This window comes from Panthera uncia, chromosome C2 (assembly GCF_023721935.1).
Source record: "Panthera uncia isolate 11264 chromosome C2, Puncia_PCG_1.0, whole genome shotgun sequence".
Taxonomy (NCBI): domain Eukaryota; kingdom Metazoa; phylum Chordata; class Mammalia; order Carnivora; family Felidae; genus Panthera; species Panthera uncia.
The window spans coordinates 79,392,135-79,408,809 of record NC_064810.1 but is presented as its reverse complement, the minus strand read 5'-3'; the positions used below and the strand labels follow the sequence as shown (position 1 = coordinate 79,408,809).

The following is a 16,675-nucleotide window of genomic DNA, read 5'->3' as shown; positions in this document are numbered from 1 at the left end:
ATGATAATATTGTTTCTCAGTGATCGTGCTACGAGTGATTGGCTTTTCTTCAACTTTTCTAAATTTTACAAATTATTTACAATGCGATTTCAATGTATTATGTAATGGTACTTTATGATATAGTATTAAACTCCATAATGCTAAATGCATGCAAAAAATTTTATCAAGGTAAGTGAAGAGAAAAAAAGCATGTCATATATTGCTACAGTGATGATTCATATCCTATGACCAACAGATATTTATCTGTCCCTCTCAGAGAGCCATTAAATCGCAGAATTTTAAGGGTTTCTGAGTCATCTAAAATGACTATTGTTTGATGTAGGCTCTGTCTTTGTAATAATGAGACTATTAATAATAATCTAGCATCAATGTGCCAAGCCTCTGTAATAAGCACTTTAAATGAACTGCTTCATTGAAACTTCAAAATAATGCTATGGTACTTAGGTAAGGTACTTGTAGTAGGCAGAATGATGTCCTGAAAATGCCCATGTTCTAATGCCTGGAAGCTGTGAATATGAATATGTTAGTTTATATGGCAAAAGGCAATCAAAGTTACAGGCGGAATTGAAATTGGTGGTCAGCTGACGTTGAGATGGATTTATCTGAGTACATTCAGTATCATCACAAGGATCATTTTAAGTGGAAGAGGGAGGCAGAAGGAGACTATAAGAAGGATGCCATGTCAAGAACAATTGGACTGGCCACTGCTGGCTTTAAAGATGGAAGGGGAGGCGGTGCCTGAGTGGCTTAGTCGGTTAAGCGTCCACCTTCAGCTCAGGTCATGATCTCACAGTTTGTGGGTTCGAGCCCCGCATCGGGCTTTGTGCTGACAGCTCAGAGCCTGGACCCTACTTTGGATTCTGCGTCGCCCTCTCTCTGCCCCTCCCCCACTCACACTCTGTCTCTCAAAAATCAATAAACATTAAAAAATTTAAAAAAAAGATGCAAGGGGGCCACAGCTAAGGAATGCAGGCAACTTCTAGATACAAGAAAAGGTAAGGAAATGGATTCTCCCCTTAGAGCCTCCAGGAAGGAATGTAGCCCTGATGATGCCTTGAGTTTAGCCCAGTGAGACCTACTTCAGGTTTCTGACCTCCAGCACTTAATATAATATGTTGTTTTAAGCCACAAAAATTGTGGTAATTTGCTACAGCATCCATAGGAAACAAATATAGTATTACATTCCAATTTTACAGGTGAGTAGACTGAGGCTTAGATGAGCAACTTGATTGAAGTGACATGTAATTCCAGCATTTATATCCAGATTGTTTGACAATAGCACCTGCACGCTTCGGCACTTGGCCCCACTGGAGCCCCAGATGTTTGTCCAGCACCTGCCTGAACATTTGATACCTGAAAATGCACTCCCTGGTGGTCCCCTGCACTTGAGGATGGTTCTAACTGGTAGAACTGATGTCCTATGTTTGGTGCTTAAAGGTCTTTCCAGTTATTTCCCCCATTGATCTATCATGCAAAATAACCTAATTCCTCCTTCATGAGAAATACTTTTTTAAATATTTGAGGTCAATAATCACTTCTCCCGAAGTCATCTCTTCTTTGGATGAAATAATCCCAGATTCAGCCTTTCCTTATAAGACATTAAATTCCAGCACTTTCCTGACCTCTTCCCTCTGGAAAGCATCCAGACTGTCAACACCCATTTGAGGACCTAGCCAGTTCTTACCTTGCTTTGAATTTGTGTGCTTTGATTTTCTTCCATGAGGTTATCACTCTGACCTTAACCCTTCTGAACTTGAGTATATATTACATCTTGAGCCCTTTGATGGAAATATTTCTAAAAATCAATCAATCAATCAATCAATACTGATAATTTTCGGATTATCTGGCCTAAAGACTTGAAAACATAGCCTGCTTTCAAGTTCCTTTTGATATTATCACAAACTGATTCCACTCTTTGTTGACATGAATCATACCTTTCTTGTTTTAGCCTAGCAAGGGCTAGAAGAAAATGCCTGTTAAGCTATAATAAGGAACTGTTCTGGCAAAGCAGCAACTTTGTAAGGAGCCTCGAGATATCATAGGCTGCTCCTGTGTATCAGTCTGAGAAGTTGTGCTATCTGTTCCAATGCACGGGGGAGACAGGAGGAAAATGAAGGAAATGTGAAGATTCAATGTGATTTCATCAGATTATTTAAAATACTGTGAATTTTTTTTAGGGCAGAGAGACCTGCTCACAAATATTCATAACAGCCTCCTCGAATCTTTGACCATTCACATCTCTAAATGACCCATGTTGCTATTCCCTTGTTTCTGCAAAGAATCAAGGGCTGACTGTAAACAAATAAGACAGCCAAAAAACAAACAAACAAACAAAAACCCCAAAACCAAACCAAATCAAAACCCTGAACTTACGCAACTGCATAATGACGAATGCTTGGTGAAAAAAACATGAACCCATATTTCACTCATTTCACTCCCTGCGTCTCTTCCAAGGAAGGGTGTGGGGAGGGTGGGGAATAAAACATTTTTGTGGGCTAGTATATAAACATTCCAGTAATTAAGTACGCTGCTCTGTCAGAACTGACTTGAAGAGTCAAAGGCACTTGAACACAAGACACAAGGTTTGCATTTCCTTTATAAATACTTATGGGAGTAAGAATAAAAATAGAAATTCCACAATCAACTTCATTTGGGGCTTTTCTGAATTCCAAATGTTTGAAAAAATCGTGTGATATATTGAGGGAAACAGGTGCAGACAGTTTGAACCTCCAGGTACTTAGGGCAGGTCTCTCTTGGGGTGCCAAGTAGTAGATAAGGAGGAGCAAAACCAAATTCAGGGCACAGAATGAAGCCGCCAATGGTGAGGATTTTCCACGCTGCTGTGTCACTGCTGTTGTACCTTTATGCTTTGGGAAAGTCAAACATCTGGGCTGTAACACTGGGCTACCTCACAGGGCTCCTGGAAAGAATAACTTAGAATGGTTTCATTTTTTAGCTAAAAAAAGAAAATCTTATGTAAATGGTGATACAGTCTATGCTTGTGACTACAGAGCATACTACAGGTATTCAAGAGAGGAGGCCCTTTCATTTCCAGAATTGTATGATTTGAGCTTTGCCGGCCTCTATTTTCCCTCCCACAGAATATCTCTGTTAAATCCAAAGTAGGAGAAGAGGTGCTCAGTGGGTGAGGCAAGAGTCAGCATGAATGGAGGATCATCACGTCTCCAGTGTCTGACTGCCCTTGGCCAACCCCCTACCCACCAATGGTGCACTCCATGGTTCCAGCTGGTAAGCCCTAGGTATCCATGGAGTCCATGGCACCTGCAACTTCCCCTTACTCACTCCCACCCTGTTTCTGCTGTTACCATGTCAGCTGGGGGCCGTGACCCTGGTCTTGATCCTGTCTCTAGCCTGAACTTGGAATCTCTGGTATTCAGACCCCACACCTCTGCCTCTTGAACACTCATGGAGCCTGTAAAGGGAATTTTCTCTACAGATCCAATCCTATAGAACCCAAATCAATCCTGGGCAATTGATGCCATCCTCCCATCCCCTAGGAGAGGGATTTGGACAGATTCGATGTATCACAGATGGGGTCTCCTCCAACTTTTAGTTGGCCTCCAACTTTTCAGTTCAAGGGCCATTCCAATAAAGCAAAGACCACTGATCGAATCCCACTAGACACTGTATCAGAAAAGCCTTTTATTGGCAATTTATGGTGATGCTTTCCTCATGCTTGTCATTCAACAATTTTCAATAACATGTTTATTGATTACCTACTGTGTGCCATGAACTTACACATGATCTCATTATGCTTACAGCAAACTTGCAAGATTTTCAGGGGAGGAAGCAAAGGATTAAAGAGATTAAGTAACTTGCCCAAGGTCACACAGCTAGTAAGTGCCAGGGCCAAGTTTTGATGCCAATGTAGACTATACCCCGCTGCCTCATTCTATAAATATCTGTTAAGTGCTTAGTTATTTGCAAGATGTATTTCCAACCTCTTAAGGTCTCAGGCTACATTAGGGCTTCTGAGGGAACCCCTCATCAACTACTCCATGGGCCTGGTTCCAAGAAAGCTAACACTCCAGAATCTATTAATTACCCGAGGGCTTTTGGGAAAGGTGGTCAGCTTTTGGTAGGAATGAAGCACTGTTTCGGCCCCTTTGAAGGGCCTAACAGGAAATATCTTGCTTCAGCCTAAACTGCTGAGGGACATATTCAAGTGGATGGCACTCAACAGGTTTGGAATAACACATTCCTCAAGTGCTCTGAGTTTCTGACCAACAATGAAAAAATTCCACAGTTAGACTTCTCTTTCTGGATGCTCAACCACAGTGACATCGCAATTTGGTAGCTTTCATGTATATATCATATGTACACACATATAAAATGCCTCACAGAGAGTTAATCCAGAAACTTCATGGAGGACTGGTTCTTGGATATCAGGAAGACTTTAGTGGTATCATCAGCTCATCTGCTAATACTGACTACTGCCTGATTGAGGTACTGATAATCCCTTTCCTACTCCCTAGTTGAAGCCCTCTTTCCCCCATTCTTTTACCTTTATTGCAAACTTCCCCCATCCCTGTGAGTCCTAGCAAATGTGAGGTTTACTGAAAAAATAAATTCTTCTCTCCTTGCCAGGGCGAGCTCATGGGAGTGAAATCTGCATAGCTGCAAGGAGCCCCACACTTAGAAGGGCTCTGTACTTGTTTTAATTAATGCTCTGCTGTCACTGACTTGGAATTCTTAATAATTTTGAACAAGGGATCCTGTATTTAACATTGCACTGGGTCACACAAATCACGTAATCGGTCCTGCTCTGTGTTGTGGACATTGAGATAGGGAGAAGGGTCATACCACATAAGTTAAGAATGGATGGTGTACCTGTTGTCCCCTTTGGAACTCAGCAGGCATTTTCCCACGAGAGGCAATCCTCAGGTGGATAGAGTTGATAAAAGCTCTACCCTCCTTACCCTAATATTTTCATCTCTAAAATGGGGATAGCAGCACTTAATTTGCATGTTATTCTGTTGAGTGGGATCATGCATATAGTACCCATCAGAGTGTTTGATATTTGATAAATGAAATCCATGGGAGATATCAGGTACAGAAAACAGAGTTTGAACTCTGGAGGAGCTAACTTAGAATTGCATCAGCTCTGGCGCTTAAAAAGATGCATGATTTGGAGCGCCTGGGTGGCTCAGTTAGTTAAGTGTCTGACTTTGGCTCAGGTCATGATTTCATGGTTTGTGAGTTCAAGCCCCACAGTGGGCTCTCTGCTGTCAGCACAGAGCTGGCTTTGGATCCTCTGTCTCCCTATCTCTGCCCCTCTCCTTCTCAAGAATAAATAAACATTGGGGCACCTGGGTGGCTCAGTCGGTTAAGTGTCCAACTTCGGCTCAGGTCACGATCTTACAGTTTGTGAGTTCGAGCCCCGCATCGCGTCAGGCTCCGTGCTGACGGCTCAGAGCCTGGAGCCTGCTTCAGATTCTGTGTCTCATTCTCTCTCTCTGCCCCCCACTTGTGTTCTGCCTCTCTCCATCTCTCAAAAGTAAGTAAATGTAAAAAAAGTTTTTTAAAATAATAAATAAACATTTATTAAAAAAAAAAAAAAGATGTGACTTCAGGTGGGTGGCTTCTCCCAGCCTCAGTGTCTTTATCTGTAAAATGCCTTAATCTAATATTTGCCTTGTAGGGTGATCATGGGATTTCAGTAATCTAATGTATTTAAAGAGCCTAGTTTATCACCTGGCACCTGGTAAGAGCTCAAAAAATAGTTGGTTTGGTTCCCTTATAACACCATTTCTGTACTCTAAATTCATTTACAGGTGATGTAGGGATACAACCATTAATTAGTGTCTTATACTATCCAAATTCTTTTATGCTATGTGACCTACAAAATGGGACCTCCTTGTATGTGAAAATCACTTTGTAAAAAATATTTGAAGATTATTCTTCCTTCTTTGCTAGACTGTGAATTCCCTGAAAGCAAGAACCAGGTCTTATTTACCTTTGTAGCCTAGAACACCTCCTAACACATGTTAGAATCCTCATTTAAATCAAATCTGTCTTCTGTATGTGTATGCCAACTACAAGATGATAATTTTCATAATATTCCTAAGTTAACAATTAATTATTAGCCTGTCGATGATTAGGATGTACAGTGTACCAAATACAGCCCCATCTCTGCCGTTAAAGGCTTTTCTTTTCCTTGCCCATCACACATGGCTCATGTTCCTGCATTCTTGGGTCTGGTTCTTGCTCCGTTAACAAAGCTATTTCCAAGAGGGACATAACTCCGTTTTGTACAACCAGCTACCTTCTCTGGCAACAACCTGTGGGGAGAAGCCACTGGAGGAAGAATTTCCTAAAACCCCAACCAAAACTCAACCCCCCTTTAAGATTCAAAGAAGCCTCAGAATGGTGACTTTTAGCCATTTGAAGGCTATGGGTCCCTGTGAGAGCCTTCTCATTGTTATGGACTTTCTCTCCTGAAAATTGTACTCAATGTCTTACATATAATTTCAAAGTGTTTTCAGAGCTCCTGCAGCCTTTGTACCTCAGGTTAAAAATTCTTGTGAGAAGAAAACTGAATGAGCAATGTGAAAAATTCGAGCTTCCTGATAAATGCTAGCCCTGTTCAAAACACACTGCCAAGTTCAAAACAAAACAAAGCAAAACAAAACAAGTTACAACACCCTAGATTGAACCTCAGGGTTATCCCTGAGGGCCCAGTCCTGCACCTTAATGGTAAGGGCATCCAGCCAAGCAGTGACTACTCTCTGGAAAACCTAAGTTCAGCCGAGTAAAATGAAGCCTTGTTTGATAATATCGTTTACATTTCCAAATCCCGGGTATCAAGCTTTCTTCCTATCCCTTGTGGCCCTTCCTAAGTTTAGCCGCTGGTGTAATGGGGTAACCATGGCAACAACCACCTGCCTATTTAAAATCATCTCCAAAGCTAAATAAGGAAGCCTGGGGAAAATGGCTGCTCGCCTGCCTCTCAGTGGACAAACTGGGCACTCCTGAGTATTTTCAACATGAGCAAGCAGGCACAGGAGAAGCAGCATGGACTCAAAGTTCTTACTGGGAAGGGTTCTAGGACCTGTGAAACAGGGCCCACCTCTATGCCACTATGTTTCCGCTTACTTGCAGATACATAGATTTGCACACAAATCTGGGTGCCTGGCATCCCAGGCCACCACACCACCTTGACCTCGACCAGGGCAAGGGTGTGCACCTCACTACAGAGTAGTCTTATTAATGGAACTGGGGGAGTGGGAAGGAAAAACGGTCACCAGATCACCAGGAAACGTGAAATTACAACTGTTTTTTCTCCCCTGATAGAAGTATCTTCCTAATTGTGTTAATCATGTGAATAACTGAAGATGACTCTATTTATGTCATATGTTGACCTATTGATTTCTGGGATATGGAGAAACTTCTCCCTTCCTCTGCTTCCTCACTCTCTACAAACTATAGGGGCTTTGCTTCCTCCCTGCCAAGAGACCAGCACAGCTTGCTCTACCCCAAGCATTCTGCCTTCTCTCACTCCTTGTTATCTTTTTGTACATTTGGTTCTTTTGGCCTGGACAGCCCTTCTCTTTTTTGTCCACCTGGCAAATACATCCTTGTTTTCTGGTCTTTGCATCTGTATGGTTGGAAGCCCCACCACACCAAATTCCGTGCCCTTGCTTTGTGTTCCTTCCCATAGGTTACCTCGATTCATATCACTTAACACAAGTCACTATGCATGTCTGCGGCACTGGATGGTCAGTCCCTACACATGGCTCTCCAAAACACCTACAGAACAGTGCCTGGCATAGAGTATATTTTCAAAAGCTAGTGTTGAATGGATGCATGAACAGAGCCCTTATGGATTTCACAAGCATATGGCATCTTAACAAGTACGTGTGTATGACTATGCATAAGGATACCCCTGTGAAAAGAGGACCCAAAAAGTCTACAGTGGACAGAAGAGAAAGAAGATTTAGTGTGGATGTGAGAGTGACACAGAAGGTCAGTTGATCTGTGAGTCTGTGTTTGCAATAAGAGTGGGGCTGGACCCACTCTTAACAATCACCTGTTAATAGTGATTTGTGAGTTGGGCACAAGCTGTGTGAGACAGCCAGATGGAATATTCCTGGGACAGAATGCCCACCCTAAGGAGACGATGAGTTCAGCTATTGGATCCCACAGATCACTTTTCCTGAAGCTGAAGTATGTTACATTAAAGACTTTCTTTTTCCCAGTTAACCTCCCAGGCATTGAGGTCAGGGGAAAGGAGTAGGGATGAAAATCGTGGCACTCTTTGGGGGTGTGAGGCTTTAAATAGATGTCTTCTGACAAGGCTGGGCCTCTGCTGTGAAGAGGATCCTATCTGCTAACTAAGTCACTCCCTTCAGGCTCAGTCTGCATTCTTCCTACCCACCTGCTTGAGGGTGGGATGGGATCCAATGGTCATCTTGAAATGGCACAACAAAGAGGAAAAAAGATGGAGAACCAAAGAGAAGAAATAAAGAAGGAAGAATGGAGAAAGGTATTGCAACAATCCCAGGGGTAGCTATATGCCAGTCAAACTCACTTCTTGCAAATTCGCTCCTGCCAGCAAGAAGGGCTTAGTTTTGTTTGCAAAAGATCTGGTTTTCTCTCTTCTTGTATTTTTGGACCTAACATCCAGGCTACACACAGGGTGCACAGGCTGAGGCTGGAATGTGCTGGGCTCCAGGTCTCACAGCGCCAGCAGGGGCCTCCCTCTGCTGCCCCCTGCTGTCAGGGGACGCAGAGGCGCCGCCCTCCCGGCCCTCCGGGCTCCCTCCCTTTGAGACCGAGAGAAGCTGAGGCCCCTGCCCTTCTGCTTGCCCCTCCCCAGAGAAATTCCAGGGGGCTGGGGCTGCAGGAGCTTTCCGTCTAGAGAAAGCAGCCAAGCCCCCGAAGAGGGTTCCAGTTAGCCAAGAGCAGATCCCCACCCCTCAAGGCGGGCACGCCACGCCCTCCTTGCCAGCCCCGCAATCCCTCCCTCTGCACAGCATCCTCTGGGAGGGGAGGGCAGGTTTCTGACAGTGTTTTCTGCTTGGAAATGGAAACCCTCCTTCCGGCGACGGCAACGTGGCAGGAAAGCGAAGTCCTTGGGCGGCCGGGCCAAGAACGTTTGGGTGAGAGCAGGTGGAGGCCTCTGTCTGGCCAGCGCCTCCAGGGGCGGGGAGGGGCCAGCGGGCAGTGCAGCCGGGGATGCAGCCTTAGGGCACTCTTACCTGCTGTTGAATTTTTCAGGGTGCTTCTCTCTCATCACGTGGAATCTGTGTGCAATGGAAGCATCCTGAAAGGGAAAGAGAGGAAAGCAGACACCTGGTTAGTGGTCATGACCCTGCAATGCGGAAAGGAAAGGAAGCACACAGGCTCTCACTAAAATCCCCCAAACCTGAGAGTCCATGTCAGAGAGCAGAACATGAGGCTCCCACAAAGGGTGAACACCAGGTCCAAGGTTAGGGGCTAAGGCCACCAATGCTGGTAGAGCCTATGTCAGGTGACTCCTTGCAGCTTCCCCTCTCTGCCACAGTTCAGGGTGAATGAAGGGGACAGCCGCTGCCCTTTGAGGAGAGAGAGGGTGTCTGGGTGTGGGGGCAGCTGCAGTGCAGAAGCCCGCGTGTGGAGCTGAGTGTGAATTTCTGGAAATGCCTTGCCATATTAACTCTTTTAAAAAAATACTTTTTATTTTGGAATATTTTAAGACTCACAAGAAGTTGCAAAAATAGTACAGAGAGTTCCTGTATCCCTTTCACCCAGCTTCCCCCAATAACATCTTATGTAACTACAGTACATTGTCAAAACCAGAAAACTGACGTCGGTAGGTGCTGTTATATATTAACTCTAATCATCCATATCAGTAGAAATAATTAGTGGCATTGAATAACAGGCTTTGTGGATAATAAAAATATGTTTAAACTTCTGGCTTCTGTTTCTTGATCTCCACAGAAAGGACTTTCCCCAAGGTCAAGAGGAGTCTCACTACCACACTCGATGGACACTTTGCTGTCCTCCTATTTGCACACGCCTTTGCTTTGCTACTGGCCACCTGCACCTCAGAGCTCAGTTAGGAAGACTCCCATGATGCCATGCTTCCAGGCTCTCCATCCCCTGACCAGAACTTCTCAACCCTGAGTCCATCTGCGGCCTACATTCATGGGCCATCTCGAGTTCTCATGCTTGTTTTTAGCATCTCTGATCCCTAGAACCAACCCTGAGCTTCGGACCTAAAATTGAGCTCATCTTTCCACCTCACACTTGGTCTTTCACCCTCATTAAGAGTCTCATCTTCCCGCAGGAGAATGTGTTCCGCCCCTTCGCCACTCAGTCCTCGTGTGAACACGCTGGGTGCGGGCGGTGGGCTTTAGAAATAAACAGGCGAATTGGGCTGGGGTGGGGAGTGACACAGAAACAAGGGAGCTGACTCAGACACGTGCAGGAAAAACGCTACAGAAACTCATTTACTGGACCGCGTGGCTAAAACAGAACTGAAATTCCATTTCAGTGGATGTGTATTAATTCCGTTTCTTGATGCAGACTCACAAAAGATAATTTCTGACTGTTGTCATTATTCTTTTCACATCAGGAGGTAGAGTTCAGTGAAGAAGCTTTTTTGGAGCATGCGCTGTGTGTGGTGAAGAAACTACAGGCTAATGGTGAAGACAGAAAGTCCAGAAGCAAGTTAGGGGGCAAAGAGGGGCTTCTGTAATACTTAGCAGAGGAGCCCAGCCAGCTAGGAGCCCACTACAGAGGCAAGTTGAAGATACGGGCTTGGTTTGTGGTTGGCAAACACTGCCTGCTGAAATAATGTTCTGGGAATTTAACATTCAAGCTCTAGTTATGGTTTCGTTTTTCCTTTAAGTCCCATGGAGGGTTGCAGGTCCTGGTTAGGCACCCACTGTGGACACGAGGTGGGTGATGCACAAAGGCCCTGAAGCGTCTATCCCTGGGGTGGGGGGTGGGGGGCGGCCTGTGCTCCTCCCCCAGGCAGCAAGGGCTTCGCTCTCCCTCCCACGCTCTGAGCAAGTTTGTGAACACCCTGAATAAGATTCATGTGACATCTGTCAAATGCTTCTCTGGGATTCAAGAAAACATTTCATCTACTTGTGTACCTTTGAAGCACTAATTTTCTTCTGTCAGGAAAAAAGAAAAGAAAGAAGGAAAACGAAAGAAAAAAGCCATCACATGTTGCCTGGCATGATTTGTACTTCACGACCCCCGCCCCCACCCCCACCCCCCCCAACCCTCTGCCAGGACTGTTGTGACTGGCTCCTGATTTTCTTATTCTCCAGAATCTGTGCACAGGCTTCCTACTCTCTGCATAGTTCTGATTATTCGGAGTTGTTTTTTTTTTTTTTTTTTTTTAACTATGTTTTGCAAAGCTGTTTTTCACAGAGACCAGCCTTTACCATATTATTAGTTAAGCATGTGGTTCCAATATAATCGCTTGACAAATACACAGAGTAGCAGGGGAGAGCTGAGCAGTTCCTTTGCTGTTCAGTCTTGAAAAGGCCATGCTAATAAAGACTCTGACTCTGACCATGTTTCTCTACTTGGAGATTTACCTGTGCCTTCTGTTGAGTTCTGTGCCGGGCACTGAGCTGGGTGTATTTACATTCAATCGTGATTTCTTTTAAATTTTGGAAGCCAGTGCTACAATGAGTCAAAACCTTTCTTGGTAATAATGACAGCAAAATGAGACTTCTGTTCTGAAGGGACAAGGGGACCAGCATTGCAATGATGGCATTTCTGAAGGCCACACGCTCTGGGGGTCTTTCTACGAAGTTTTGGGTACAGAAAAGAAGATGGGTAGTGCTCTCCTGAGCTAAAACTAAAAATCCAAAAGATTTTTGCGCCCCTTCCAAATATAAGCAGCAGTCATTTGGACTCTGAGACATTTGGATGTCTGGGCCAGTGCTGTCCAAAAGAAATAAATAGAAAATTTCCCAGTAGCCACATTAAAAAAGTGAAAAGAAAAGGGTGAAATTAATTTTAATGATATATTTCATCAACAAATATTATCACTGCAACATGTAGTTAATATAAAAATTATTGAGATATTGGGACACTCGAGTCGGTTAAGTGTCTGACTCTTGATTTCAGCTCAGATCAGGATCTCACAGTGCATGAGTTCGAGCCCCACATCAGGCTCTGTGCTGACAGCGCAGATCCTGCTTGGGATTCTTCCTCTCTCTCTGTCCTTCCCCTGCCTGTACTCTCTCAAAATAAATAAACAAAACCTTAAAAAATGGAGATATTTAAAATTCTTTCCTACTACATTTTTGAAATTTGGTGTATGTTTTGTATTTATAGCATCTCTCAACTTAGACTAGGACCATTGCAAGCACACCATTGCCTCATGTGGCTGACGGCTACCATACCGGACAAATGCAGGTCTAAGTCACTTTGGCAGCTTACGTTGATAAAAAGACAAAGAAGATAATAAAAACACATGATTTGGAACCTGGATTGTTCTGAAAACTTACGGCAGGTTGCAGGATGAAAAAGAGTGCAGACCCCTTGTCCAAGACGTCTCTCAGTGAGTCCTGTTGTCTTAGTACCTGCATGGCTCTCACAGGTGACAGACAAGAACATGACACTGAGGAAACCCAAAAAGTTGCAGGGAAAATGATAACGTTTTGGTAAATTCCCCAATGGGGAGGAGGCTCATCATGGTGGAGACTTAGCTGGTGAAGCCTGAGAAATACAATCTGGAAGGTGGAAGATGGTGTGTGGGTTAGCGTGATGCCTGTGGCCTCTCCTTGGCCCCTGGGTTCCCCTAGCATCAGAAATAGATTTCATTGAATCAAGGGATTAGCTGTTCACTCCTCCTGTTAAGGCCCAGTGAAAGCAGAGCCTTTGAGGTATTTGGAGTTACACATACCCCAGGCATTATTTCACAGTCCCCAACTTCCTGTCACTGATACCTGGCCATCCTGACATTTCTGCAAATCCAAAAATAAAGACCAGGGACGAGGAGGCCAGAGAAGCCAGAGGAAGTAGCAGCCTGAATGACTATGTTTAAAATCTCCTGCCAATGGATGTTATCAGTTAGGGGGACTGAGAGGGCCAACTATCAAAGTTCTTCACTGGGAGTGGGCCGGCATGTAAGTAGGTGATAGAAATGTGGTGGCACTGAGGTCACAGTCACTCTCTAGATGGGCCAGGAGAGTGTGTGTCCTGTTTATCCCTCCATGTACTACATGGATTCTGTTGGCACCAAGGGGACCAGGTGAACTTGTCAGGGCAAAATCTTTACCACCTGGGGCCACCACAGCAGCAGTCATTGTCATTGCCTTCATACACACAAGGCCAACAGACATCTGTTATCAGTTAAGATATTCCAGGTCCTTCAAAAGAGGCAAAGACTTTGCAAGGCTCTCTTTGCCAAAGGAATCTGACTCTAATTATCACAAGGAAGTAAATTGTGGGTTGGTTTACATACCTACTTCTCCTCTTACAAAGTTTGGGAAGTCAAACAGGGAGGAAGAGCTTCTGCAAATGTCAGCTCCAGATTCTGTTAGGGTTGCGTGTTGGCTACTTGTTTTCTCAAGAATTTCCCTTTCCAACTTTTAAAGAGCGAGCATACAAACCCAGCAAACATTTTATTGAGAGAAGCCTAAGGGTATACCAAGGAGATAAAAAACAGTCCTGGTTCCTCACTGCTTCGCAATAGAATGTTAAATACGCACAGGCTAAAGGTGTATGAAAACAATCATGAGGAAGATACCGTGAAGTTCTTTATAACTTGAAAGATGAACGGATTGGATTATTATAAGTCAGCCCCAGGCAAATAAATACCCTGCCCACTGAGTGTGATGGAGAATCTGTTTGTATGCATTTCCTTGGGGGACAATAAGATGGTCTTCTTTTCCTTCCTCCTGTCCCTCAACTTCCTTCCTTCCTACTTATTTGTAAGAATGAATTAAAACCATCATCATCATGACTCTTGGGATTACGGCTAGGTTATCTAGTTAATGTGAAGCTGTTTATTCCTTTTTGGTGTGTTTATCCATCTGGTCAGGAAATACTAAGTGAGTGAAATTTCTTGCATATGGCACCGTGTAGAGACAGACCAAGAGGTATCAGGAATCATTTTTGGCAGCCAGAGTTGAGTGTGTTAAGAAAGAGAAGATGTGGGGCTAAAGACTCTGAAGGCAGCCATGGCTGTAAGCTGCCATCTAGAAGTTTCTAGTCAGGGCACCCAGCCCTGCTACTCAGCTCTCCCGTTTGTCTGGCTGCTTATAGAGCCTGGGTCCCCTCCTTTCTATCATTTTTCCCCTTCATCCAGCTCAGTTCCGGTTTCTGCTCCTGTGTAGGTCCACTTCCTTTGGCCATTCTTCTCTGTTCTGATGGGGTGTCTCCACTCACTGAAGACTTTGTTGGGACCATCCACATCAGAATTCTCTCAGAGGCCTGTTAAAAATGCCAACTCGAAGACCTGGCTCAAACCAACCAAATCAGAATACAAACTAGGATGTGTCATGGGGGCGGAATTTACATTTCTGACAAAGGGCACTGGTGAGCCCTCACACATTGGATGTTGAGACTCCCCCCACGGTGTTGCTGTGAGGGGAAGCATTTGAAGACAGAGGGGGCTGTGCAGAGGCCCCATGGCTCGTGGTTCACAGCTCAGTGAGCTCTGGTGCTCAACACTCACTCATGGTTCCAGCTCCACTCACCAGCTGCTACCTGTCTCCTTATTGTTCTAAGCTCCAGTTCCTCCTGACAAAGTGCCAAAGGATAATGCCTATACCTACCAACAGGGAGCTGTACCTGCCATGCAGTAGGCACTCAATACCTGTTAGCAAGCTATGCCCTGGTTACTACAGGAAAAAGACACAAGTGTTGGTGAAACTGTAATGATGGGAAGCCCACACTCCAGAAGGCTCCTGAACGCCAGATCTGTCAGGCAGGTCCCACTGGCAACAGCTGAAGGCTGCGTGTTCCCACTGGGGGAAGTGGCGCCTGAGCTGGTGGTCCACAAAGGAGAGAGGCCTTTAAGCCAAGAAAAGGAGCGAGGGGTCCGCCTAGGTCACTGAGGGGACAGCTGGAAGAGGCCTAGGGAAAGGTGTCTCCCCCACCTGATGCCAGGAGAACTGCGGAGATAAACCCGATTGGGGCACAGAGCCCCCTTAATATGCTGCCAGTCCAATCATCCATCCTCTCAGACCCTGACCGTGGGTACAGCGATACCTCTGTCTTCTGTTGTAGTCACAGAAAACCAGTGCTGACTTAGGAGTCAGAAAATGAAAGCAAACCCCTCCATTTGACTCTCTTGTTTCCTCAGCCACAAAATGGAGAGAATACTGCCCTTCAGTGTAGTTGTAAGAATAAAAAAAAATCTATAAATATGGTAAATTTGAAATCCAGTAAATACAACATATTTTAAAACATCCTTCCCTCTGCCGTGGCTCCTTAGTTGTTTTTTTTTTTTTAATTTTTTTACATTTATTTATTTTTGAGCGATAGAGTGAGACAAAGTGAGAGCAGGGGAGGGGCAGAGAGTGAGGGAGACAGAATCCGAAGGAGGCTCCAGGCTCTGAGCTGTCAGCACAGACGTGGAGCTTGAACCCATAAACCGTGAAATCGTGACCTGAGCCGAAGTCAGACACTCAACCTACTGAGCCAGCCAGGTGCCCTTCTCTTAGTCTTCTTATTAAAAAACAAAATCCTGGGGCTCCTGGGTGGCTCAGTCGGTTAAGCGTCGGACTTCGGCTCAGGTCACGATCTCATGGTCCGTGAGTTTGAGCCCCGCATCGGGCTCTGTGCTGACAGCTCAGAGCCTGGAGCCTGCTTCGGATTCTGTGTCTCCTTCTCTCTCTCTGCTCCTCCCCCGTTCATGCTCTGTCTCTGTCTCAAAAATAAATAAACATTTAAAAAAAAAAGCATTAAAAAAAACAAAAAATAAAATAAAAAAAAAATCCTTTCCTTAAACCTGCTCTTCCCCCAAGCTACCTATTATTTTCCCCTTCTACTTCCTTTTTCTTTTAAAGCCACCAACAATTTCAAAGGAGGCACAGGTGAGGATGGCTGACAAGCGAAGGTATCACACAATCTGGGCCTAGGTGGTTGGTTTGGAGGGACTCATTTGCATATGAAAGTGGGCAGCATAACTGCAAAGGTGGGGAAACAGAGGAAAGACTGTAAGGCACGGGGTGCCTGTGTCATTCCCAGCCCTCACTAGTCGAGTGTCCTGAGGCCCCATCTGTAAAATGGGGACTGTGGGGACAATGATACCCACAAGACTGTGATGAGGATTGCAGTATATAAGGTCTAGCGTAGAGGAGAGCACATAATAGGTGCTCAATAAATGCTAGTATCTTTGTTGCATCCCCCTCCGAAACCCCAGCTCTATCTATGGAATGGATGGTTCTCTTTTCTCCCCGATCCCATTCTCAACAGTTTGGGAAACAGGGTCCACACCAGTCCTCTTAGGCCCAGAAGCTGAGTTCAGTAAAACAAACTAACTGAGTTGTGCTAGATGTGCTGGGGGCTGGAGGAAAAAAGAGGAGTGTGGCACTGTTCTTGTGCTCTGTGTGTGTGTGTTGTGTGTGTGTGTGTGCTGGGGGTTGTGTTAGAGGGGTGTGTTGGGTGTATGTGTGTCAGGGGTGTTAGGGGTGTGTGTTGGGTGTATGTGTGTTGTGTGTATGTTGTGTATATGTGTATTGGGTGTGTGTGT

At 44.9% G+C, this 16,675-nt stretch overlaps 1 protein-coding gene across 1 annotated transcript in view; it reads right to left on the bottom strand.

Annotated features, from left to right (window-relative positions):
* DGKG (diacylglycerol kinase gamma) overlaps positions 1-16,675 on the bottom strand; it is a 201,998-nt gene that overhangs the window by 76,098 nt on the left and 109,225 nt on the right. Inside the window, exon 20 of the mRNA XM_049628419.1 lies at positions 9,222-9,286. Coding sequence (XP_049484376.1) covers positions 9,222-9,286 — 65 coding nt within the window. The remainder of the gene's footprint in view (positions 1-9,221; positions 9,287-16,675) is intronic.